Genomic DNA, 11315 nt, shown 5'->3' with positions numbered 1-11315 from the left:
ATTACGAGAATAAAGTCATAACATTACGAGCATAAAGTCATAACATTACAAGAATAAAGTCGTAACATTACAAGAATAAAGTCGTAACATTACAAGAATAAAGTCGTAACATTACGAGAATAAAGTCGTAACATTACAAGAATAAAGTCGTAACATTAATAAAAATAAGTTTTACTTCTTTATACCCCTTTTTAGACAGATGAGACATTCTAGATAGAATTTGTTTAATCGATTATTGATCATTATAAAATGCACTGATGAACAAATAAAATGCCCCATTAGATAATTAGAAATACATTTTAAATGATGAATTAAATGTCGTTTGAAAAAGAAATGTGATCCTGATGTTAAGTACTTTGATCTATATAAAATCCATTGAAATCTCTGGCTGTAATGTGATAAAAAGTGATAAAAAACAAACAAACAAAAACAGGTGAAGTGTTATGAATAATTCTCATCCCAGCAACAGTCATTTTCTGAGTAAGCCCTACCGAGTCATTGAGGAGGAAGGCGGCTGAGTAGGGGGTCAGGATGGCAGTGTAGATGACCAGCAGCAGAATGAGCCAGTCCCACACAGCCTTGAAGGGACTGTAGTGCAACACCGTCCACTTGTGGATGCGAGGAGCTTGAAGCTTGTACTCCGGCAACACATCTGCACCCAGAGACAGCACCTGGGTAGACACAGGGGGAGAGAGGAGCCATCAGAGGAAGGGTATTATATATAGAGAGAATAGGAGAGAAGCAAAGCACACATCTACTGAACTAACAAATTAGAAAAAACTAAACTAAAAAAGCAGGACAGAGCATATATTTCTCCTTAAAGTGCATTTCAAACGTTCATTAACTATACATGGGTCCTTGTAGCGTTAATTCAATGAGTACAACAACAGTGGTTTGCAATTAGAGAGTCTGTGTCCACCGAGGATGACGAGAATCGTTCTGAAGGCAGCGCCCACCTTAAGGTTAGCCCCCTGGGCAGCCATCTCTATGCGCATACACACACGCACATGATGCAGAGCCACAGTAACCGCAGCAATACACTCTAATGCATTAACATAGCTCAGACCATACAGTAATCCTGCACAAGCACAGTAATATTCACACTAGTTTTCCATACCAGCCGTTCAGCCCGAACTCTCACAAGCAAAAGGAGGCAGAATTAGCAGAATATTAAAAACTGCAGCAGCTGAGGGGGAGAAAACAGCCTGTAAATACATACATGTGCTGCACAGACAAAAATTAGGCCCACTATTGTTAGACATTTAATTTTAGTTGAGATTTGGCTTGTAAAGTTATGACAGAGAATTAGGGCCAGGTTAGAGATTATTTAAATTTTTATTTTGAGCATACAGTCATAACATTACAAGAATAAAATTGTAATATTACGAGAGTAAAGTCGTAATATTACAAGAATAAAGTCATAACATTACAAGAATAAAGTTGTAATATTACCAGAATAAAGTCATAACATTACAAGAATAAAGTTGTAATAGTACGACAATAAAGTTGTAATATTACAAGAATAAAGTCGTAACATTAAGAGAATAAAGTTATAATATTACTAGAAAAAAGTTGTAACATTACAAAAATAAAGTCCTAACATTACGAGAATAAAGTTGTTTTATTACGAAAATAAAGTCGTAACATTACAAGAATAAAGTCGTAACATTACAAGAATAAAGTCCTAATATTACGATAATAAAGTTGTAATATTACGAGAATAAAGTCTTAACATTACAAGAATAAAGTCGTAACATTACAAGAATAAAGTCCTAATATTACGATAATAAAGTTGTAATATTACGAGAATAAAGTCGTAACATTACAAGAATAAAGTCGTAATATTACGAGAATAAAGTCGCAACATTACAAGAATAAAGTCGTAACATTAAGACAATAAAGTTATAATATTACTAGAAAAAAAGTTGTAACACTACAAAAATAAAGTCCTAACATCACGAGAATAAAGTTGTAATATTACGAGAATAAAGTTGGAATATTACAAGAATAAAGTTGTAACATTACGAGAATAAAGTCGTAATATTATGAGAATAAAGTTGTAACATTACGAGAATAAAGTCGTAACATTACGACAAATAAAGTCGTAACATTAAGAGAATAAAGATATAATACTAGAAAAAAAGTTGTAACATTACGAGAATAAAGTTGTAATATTACGAGAATAAATTCGTAACATTACAAGAATAAAGTCGTAATATTATGAGAATAAAGTTGTAACATTACGAGAATAAAGTCGTAACATTACAAGAATAAAGTCGCAACATTACGAGAATAAAGTCATAACATTACGACAAATAAAGTCGTAACATTAAGAGAATAAAGATATAATACTAGAAAAAAGTTGTAACATTACAAAAATAAAGTCGTAACATTACGAGAATAAAGTTGTAATATTACGAGAATAAATTCGTAACATTACAAGAATAAAGTCGTAATATTACGAGAATAAAGTCGTAACATTACAAGAATAAAGTCGTAACATTACGAGAAAAAAGTTGTAATATTACGAGAATAAAGTCATAACGTTACAAGAAATAAAGTCGCAACATTAAGAGAATAAAGTTTTAATATTACTAGAAAAAAAGTTGTAACATTACGAGAATAAAGTCGTAACATTACGAGCATAAAGTCGTAACATTGCAAGAATAAAGTCGTAATATTACGAAAATAAAGTTGTAATATTATGAGAATAAAGTCGTAACATTATGAATATAAAGTTGCAATATTTCAAGAATTAAGTCATCATATAACAACCCATTTCAGAAAGAAAGCTTCGAGCTCCGAAGAGGTGAGTATATATCTGTAATCTTAAACTATAATTAAACTGTTAATTTTCCACAATTACCACAAACGATATAAAATGCCTGAAAAAGCACAAATTATATCAGAAATGCTATTTGGAGTAGACAGTTCTGCTGATCATCTTTTCATAAATGCAAGATGTTATATTTTTACCAATCCTTGAGGAGGGGGGGTGTGAAAATTAAATTTGACCTCTTTTTAGACAATATACATAAAACAATGTAATTTCTCTGGCTGTTTATACCAACAGGTTTATTTGGTGGATGGCTTTGTTTCTATTTATGTTCTGGTGAATTTATTTAGTTTGGAAATTAGTGTTTGGTTTGGTTTGATATTAAATTGTCTCTTTTTTGTGTATTTGGTTGATTAATTTATTGTTTTTTGTCAAATTGTCCAAAATAAATAATACTTTACTTTCCTATGATTTAAAGTGATCCAGACAAAACTAATTCCATAGGCATTTTAAAAATGGATGGACAACGCTGACAGCATTAGTATTCAGGTAGAGAAGTTCTGTTTGACCCGGGAAGACCTGCAGAAAGGAACAATCAACTAGAAGGTGAATCATAACAGAATAAGAGCCAACAGCTCTGATTTGAATAGCTCTGTAAAACATGAGTGCTCACGATCAGCCTTTCTCCTTTAAACCCTGTTTTTCTCCTCATTTTAAGCTTTTGTTCCACTTCACAGTACTTGTTGTTCCACCCGCTGTCCACCCCTGACCTCAAAGGTATAATAGTTTTGGTTATTTCACTCTCGCTGAGTTTTATTTAGATGTTAAAGTTGTTTTTCTCTGATTCCGTTAGTTTTAATTAGATTTTAGTCCTTTTTTTCTAGTTTAGTTTTATTCGTGTTAGAACTAGCATTAGTTTTTTTTTTCTATATTTGGGTAAAGTTTTAGACACATTTAAAAAGGTCAGAGTATTGTATTTATTTAATTACACTCATATTCAAAGGTCAAAGCTACATTTTTTTTAAGCAAAACGATCACTAAAATAAAAATAAGCATATATAATATATAAATAAATGTTTTTATTGGTTTGATGAGTCCACAATCTACATTTCCGTCTGGTTTCAATGCAAACATCAATTCAAAATGATTCTTTTATGAAATGGATCCGCATTTTTAAGTTGCAAAACAATAACCAAGGTAACTTTTACTCATTGTTAAGATTCGATCAGGTTAAAATTTGCTTAACTTTATTTTTATTTTAGTGAAAAAAGTTATTGAAGTTCTTGTACTTGAGTGAATATTTTTATGCACTTTTTCTCCAAAGTGTGCAGAAGCGATCTGGTGCAGTAACATGTCGATCCTGTGGGGGGAAAATAGGAACAATAGGGTAAAGTTACATGAGATGGAGCTCAGGTGTTTCCAGATTGTCGTACATTAGGTCACAATTGTTAGATTCTCCAAGAAGAAAAAGAACAAAAAACCAAAATCTAAAGGACAGTGATCATCGGTCTAGACTTAACTTTTCTGAACAGGTTAACCTTTGGTTTGGGTTAGCCAGATGTTAACCAACGGCTAAAGACCAGACCATAGAGCTGGAAAAAAATTACAAAACAGTAGAGATAAGGACGAGTGCGCCACCTAGCAATATCAATGGCGTGACAACAGAACAATAGGCCCGCAAGCAACATTTTCCGGGTGGGCCCCATACGAAGTACAACACCCCATCAACCCCCCCACCGTTAAAAAAAAACATCATAAATTTGTAAGTTTGCAATAACTTTGCAAATTCCAAAACAAATTCTCAAACAAATGTACAAACTTGAAAATGAAGGATGTGTAATTTAAGTATGTTTAATACATGTCAGTTCTTTTTTTCCCCTTTAATTTATCTTTTAAAGTCAGTTAATCAAAAAGTTTTCTCAATTTTTTGTTAGATTTGTTTTGTAAAGCTTTGAAGTTTGAAGAGATTTCTCCACCTTTATTAATGTAATGAACAGAGGGGAAACACTCCGCTTTGCCAGAAACTATTTCAAATTCTGTTTGTATTCCCTTTTAGGGTTGTTTTGATATAAATCAATAAGAAAGCAACTGAGAAAAATCTGTTTGATTTCTAAAATAAAGTGAAATATTTTAGTGTTTATCATGTGAAAATGTTGCCATCTGTTTAATGCCTCAGACAGCTTATAGAGTCTGCCTCCTTCTAATGCTTCATTTAATGACGTTTATTCTCTTCTCTGAACCTACTTTGAGTTGTGCAGATTTAGAAATCCTTTGGTCTCATGATCTGTTAATCTGGATTTTGGTTGTGTTCAGTTATACTTTAATTTATGACATTCAGGGCTTTCTAGCCACTTGTTTAATCTCCCTGTAGTGTGAATTAAGATCATTTTGAGTTATATTTAAGCCTTGTTGTATTCCTTTTTTTTACTCTCTGCAACACCCTAGTGCCCCCCCACCGCCACCCCATTTCCCTTCTAGCTGCTTCTGTCCACACCTGCTCCCAATTAGCTGATTATTCCATTCATTGCTCTGTCTACAAACCTCCACTCATCCTGACATTTAGACATTCTAGATCTGGATGTCAAAGTTGGTTTCAAAAGTAGAGGTCAATGGATAGAGGATTTTTAAAGTCCGATGCCGATTATTTTTGCATCAGTCTAACCCATCTCTGGTACATGCTGCTGATATTTTGAGCGTAATTTTGGAGATATCGAATTTCATTCCTGCAGTTACCAAATAGAAATGACACAATGATAAGAAATGTTACACAACTCCTGATAAAAACAAAAAACATACTTTTATAAAGAAATGAAACAAAATATTAATACTGGATAGCAAATGGAGGGAGGGGTCAGTCATGTGATTCAAGGTGTGGCGTCTAAACATGCTGATAAATCAGTGAATACATGCATGAATCGGCCGATACTGATACAAGAAGAAAAAATGCTAATATTGGCTAATATTAGCATTTTAAGATAAAGATAACGATTTTAATGTTATACTAATTCCAACTGAAAATTCAGATTTCACTTCAACCCAAACAAACTCTTCCATTTTGCAGGTGAAGATTCTCAGTCATCCAGGTCATAGTCATTCCAAAAAGTTTGAAAACAATCCACTGGTCTTTAGAGTAGCCCAACAAGCCCTTGTTTTGGATTAGAAAACATGCAAATTGAACCGGAAGAACGGATCTGCCATTCCAAAGCGGCGGACCCGTTCGTCCCGTTCAATTTGCATGTTTTCTAATACGAAACAAGGACTTGCTGGGCTAATCTAAAGACTTGAACTCAACACTATCTCTGACAATATGAAATTAAAAAACTTCCTGGATGGGAAGCGAAACGTCTTCAAACTTGGAAACAAGCAGTGGTTTGTTTTCCATTTGTTTCTATTTCACTTTCTGTTTTTGAAACAATAATTTGTAAATCCACATTATAGCAGCTCATCATGAACTGTAAGAATTTAAATTTTTATCAACTCCTTGCATCAGGAAAGTTAATGAACCAAATATCTGAGGGGCTGAGCATCATTTGCAGAACCTTCCAGAGAACCGGACACTCGGATTAGAAAGATTTCATGCAGAAAAGGGACCAGAATAACATGGTTAACATCCAAGATTTAGACATGAATAAATGTTTTAGTATGCATGAGTTTAAGCAGGCAGGACCCAGTATTATTTAAAAATACATCCATGCTCTAATTCCCCTCATAGAAGCACATTCTCCCATATATCCACTCTAAGGTTACACTAGCCCTCTATATTAAACTGTGCATACCCGCCACAAGGCTGGTAAAAGTGCAGATGTCAGGACAAATGTAAGTGCAAATAGGGCAGAGTTGCATTTGAGAGCAGCACTGGAGGGAAACGACAGAAGGCAATGGGTGGGGATGGGGGGGGGCAGATTATAGAGCCAGCTTTGAGGAGAGTCAACACAATATGTTTCCCTCACTTCACCAGCAACACGCTGTTTGTTCTGGAGGTGGAATCCCTGCCGTAGCGACTGCGGCATCATCAAAGAACATCGCTCTGGTGCCGGTTTAACTTTTATCCCTTGAAAGTGAAAGGATTTGCTAGAAATGCTCCCTGACATGCGGAGTGGCGGCACTAAAATGTCCCACTAAGCTGCTTGGCTTGAAATCCTTTAAATAAATAATTATGAAGGACAGTTAAAGGATTTATGAGGGGTTTTTCAGGGAGACCTTCAATCAAAATTAAATTCAGATCGGTATCAGATCATATTTATGTGATTCTGTTCATGAAAACAAAAAAAAAGAGGAAAGAATGATCTTAAAATCTTAATAGCGACAGGATATTAGATCAATCTAAATACCAAAATGTCAGACAAACTATTTTTTGTATAAAGGCAGGGTAAGCAGACATCCCAAGTCTCCCGGAAGTTACGCGAGTCTCCATGATATAGATAGATGTTCACGGATGCCCGCGATTTGGATAAATTATCCCGGAATTTATAGGCAATAATTGGTGCATCATGTGCGGATTAGAACTACTGCGATTGCGCAGGAACAACAAGAGAGATCGTGGTGTGAGGAGGAGGTTGCTGGTGAAACCTGTGCAGCGTATCTCTCCAAAGCGATGCTCTGATCAACCAGCGTTCCAGGCGACTGGTTGATCACTGGTTGATCAGAGAGCTGATTGGATCAGTCCCATAAGTTTCTCTGGGTTACTCTCTGGCAGTCACCTAGTTACCACTCAAAGCTGTGCATCCTGGGAAACAGCAGAGGGTCAATCCTCGAGTAAAAAACGGAAATATAGGACTAATTTTACAGCAGAATATACTAAAATATATCCACGTCTAGTGAAGGTGAGGAACAGTGGCGGATCTAGATCAAATGTACTGGGGGCCAGGAAGGGGCCAGCGTGTTTTCATGGGGGAACAGTGTCGGGTTCATAAAATGTAGGTTTTTGCAAAAGAAGAACTGAAATACACAGTAGTGGATACAATTTCTGCAGGAAGGAGAGACAGTTGAACCCCAGACATACATCAAATGACTCCATTCAAGCGTAATTCAAGGGGTAAACAGTTTATCAGCTAAAATGTTCTAAAACATTTCAAAAATCAAAAAACTCTGTACCCTCCACACCGATCTGTTGTTTTAGCAATGCACCTCCACGGTGACCAACAGCAATCTATAAAACGATCCTGATTAAAGTCTTTGCACAGGTGTGGGGTCATTCTGTTCAGACATTGTTTCACCGCAACAGGCGGCAGAGAAAATTACATCTGATTTTTATCATGTCGCCTCAGAGCTGGGTGGCCTAACAGGACCTTTCAGATCAACTCTCCGCCGTCTCAAGGTTGCTTTTTATTAAAGTTGACATCCTGCCCGCTCAAAACTTTCCAGGGGTCTCTGAGAGGAACAAACAAAGAGGAATCGCACGACATGACTGCAACGGCCAAAAAAGGGCTCTGGTAGGGGAGTCAGAGGTTCTGGAGATTCTAGTTCTCGTAGTGTTTGAATAACGTGGGGAGAAAGACAATGAAACTCCCAAATAAAACACAGCAAAAAGGTAAAGAAATAAAGAAATAGCAACATACTGAAAAATTCTTTCATGGAGAAAAAAATAAAGTTGTTTCCCATAGTATTTGAAATCCAGAAAGTATATCAAGACTTATATCTTTTTTGGACTTATCTTTTTAAATATATACTGTAATATATCTGAGCCAGACTCTCTACAGCAGGGGTCTTCAACGTTTTCCAGGCCAAGGACCCCCAAACTGATGGTGAGATGGAGCAGGGACCCCTAAATATATATAGTATGAAATAGTGTTCTATCAAACTGGTCCTGTAGTCACTCTATTACAGATGGAGAAATGTAATGAAAGTAATTTCTCCCTGGGATTATTAAAGTATTTCTGATTCTGATTCCTGGTTGATGGGACAGGTGTTGTGACTGAAACGGTGCCCAGCTTGAAAGATCCATATTGAGATTGGATCCCAGTTTTCTTTTTTTCAAAAGAAATTGCTCTAATGTTTAAAGCTGAATGCATCAGTTTTTTTGTTCTATTTCAGATTTTATAGAAAACTGTAATTTTAACTTAAATTAAGTCAAAAATATATAAAATTCCTAAATTAGGAATGTATATTGACCTAATAGGAAATGTAATTTTGATTAAACCTAATATATTATTATATATTATAACATATTAAACCTTAATATATTTGAATCCCTTGCCCTGTTTTTTTATTGCATGCTTTTCTGTGCCCCCAGGAAAACCAAGCTGGCCCCCTGGTACATTTGGTCTAGAACCGCCACTGGCGTTGATGACTGAAAGACATCTTCTGCCTCCACTTGTCTGTTTACTGCAGTGTGTTGAATTCATGTTAATGTGGATTTAAAGACATTTTAATTAGGGGGTATAAAAAATAAAAAAAAGTCAATCAACCAAAACTTTCGTGACCCCCATGCAGTAACTCTGGGGGCCCCCTAGGGGTTGCGGACCCCCTGTTGAAGACCTCTGCTCTACAATATAAAAAAACTATTGAAACAGACCCTTATATTCTTCGTTAAATCTTAGAATTTTATAATGCAAGTTTCTGACAAAAATATAGTGTTCATAGAAGCAGGGAGCTTTACCATATATAGAGAATCATGTTTTCATGACAGTCAGTTTTTGATGCCTTTTACTCTGTGTGCTTGTAGAAAGAAAAAAAAATACAGATTTTTTTCTTGATCAATAAACAAAACTAAACTTTGATATGAAATAAATCATCCAGTGGATGGACGGCTGCTTATCGGCCCCACAGTAAAACAATAAACTTGCTTTGAATATCAGCTTTAGGGAGTATAGANATAACGTGGGGAGAAAGACAATGAAACTCCCAAATAAAACACAGCAAAAAGGAAAAGAAATAAAGAAATGGCAACATACTGAAAAATTCTTTCATAAAGACAAATTACATGAAAAATATACTTAAAAACATTACTGTCGTTTCCTATAGTATTTAAAATCCAGAAAGTATATCTAGGCTTATCTCTTTTTTGGACTTATTTTTGTTGGGATCTGGAGGTCTGTCCACCTTCCTCCAGCAGAGGGCGCCTCTAGGTCTCCTGGAGCTGAGCTGACGACCACACCTGCGATCCATCAGTCATCAGGAGACCAGCATATAAGCACCGGCAGGACTACACTCGGGCGCCAGAGTGTTAAGCCAGTTATGGTTAGCGAAGCCTGAGCCAACCAGCCTGTCTGATTCTCTGACTCCCCTGAAACCTGAACTTGAGTCTGATCTGTTTTTGTCTTCTCTGCCTCCTAGGAAGAAACCTGACTGACCCTTGGAACTCTGGAAGAGTTTCATCCGCTGAGAGCCTGCCGGCTCTCTGGAGCTCACTTGAAGAATCAAAACTGTCTGAACCTGCCTGCCCGCCCTCAAGAAGAGGATCGGAAGAAAACTCTGGATCTGAACACTGATAAGTCTGAAGTCGAGCCCTGCCGTTGCTTAGCCCTCTGCCAACCTCAAGCCTCTGGACCCTCCTGGCTCCCCCTCTCTGCTGCTCTGCTCATCTTCAGATCAGTAAACCCAGTCCTGACCAATCCTGGATCTGTACATAATTATTGTGCCTTGTTCAATAAACTGTTGAATTTTTCCCTGTCTCAGAGTGTGCATCATGACAATTTTTTGAAATATATACTATCTTATATTCTTCGTTAAATCTTAGAATTTTATAATGCAAGTTTCTGACAAAAATAAAATGTTCATAGAAGCAGGGAGCTTTACCATATTAGGGATAATGTTTCCATGACAGTCAGCTTTTGATGCCTTTTACTCTTTTTGCCTTTAGAAAAAAAAATACTTTTTTCTTGATCAGTAAACAAAACTAAACTTTTATATGAAATAAATCATCCAGTGGATGGTTGGCTGCTTATCGGCCCCACAGTAAAACAATAAACTTACTTTGAATATCAGCTTTAGGGAGTATAGATTTCTCCCTACTCGTCACAAAGTCTTTCATTTTTCTTTCTGACTCTGAAAACTTGGATCTATAGGAAGGATTGAGTCAGACGCACGGAGGCACAGGACAGTTTATGGCTTACAGTAGGAAGAACAGAAAGGGAAGAAAAAGCTGTTCTTCTTATGGTGTCTGTCTGTACAAAACATCTAATGTCTGTGGACGAACTTAATCAATAACAATATGATGAGCCATGATAAAACTTAACATCTCTTTTTTTTTGAGTTGAAAATTCGAACTTCAGTGAACTTTTGTCTGTGAAACACTTATTGTGTGGAGGAAGGCAATATTTGTACAATGTTAGGCTAATACAAGGCTGTGCGGTAGCATATTGTTGTTGGAAGCAACCTGCTGGCCAACATTGGAATTACAGGCAGGTTGCCTTTAATTCGGGCATACAATGTACGATTTTTTTCCCCTTTTTGGGCCGATTTTCCAGTCGTGCGAGAATATTTTTGATCGCGGCGTATTTTAGCCTCATGGTGCGTCCTGTGCAGAGATGGGAAGTAAGGAAGTACAAATACTTTGTTACTGTACTCAAGTAGATTTTTCTGATATTTTTACTTTACT

At 36.1% G+C, this 11315-nt stretch overlaps 1 protein-coding gene across 1 annotated transcript in view; it reads right to left on the bottom strand.

Annotated features, from left to right (window-relative positions):
* kcnh2 (potassium channel, voltage gated eag related subfamily H, member 2) overlaps positions 1 to 11315 on the bottom strand; it is a 368885-nt gene that overhangs the window by 35593 nt on the left and 321977 nt on the right. The window contains exon 7 of the mRNA XM_015377494.1: positions 492 to 671. Coding sequence (XP_015232980.1) covers positions 492 to 671 — 180 coding nt within the window. The remainder of the gene's footprint in view (positions 1 to 491; positions 672 to 11315) is intronic.

This window comes from Cyprinodon variegatus, unplaced genomic scaffold (genome assembly GCF_000732505.1).
Source record: "Cyprinodon variegatus isolate N-32 unplaced genomic scaffold, C_variegatus-1.0 Scaffold155, whole genome shotgun sequence".
Classification (NCBI taxonomy): domain Eukaryota; kingdom Metazoa; phylum Chordata; class Actinopteri; order Cyprinodontiformes; family Cyprinodontidae; genus Cyprinodon; species Cyprinodon variegatus.
Note: the sequence above shows the minus strand (reverse complement) of the source record. Positions and strands in the feature narration are given on the sequence as shown.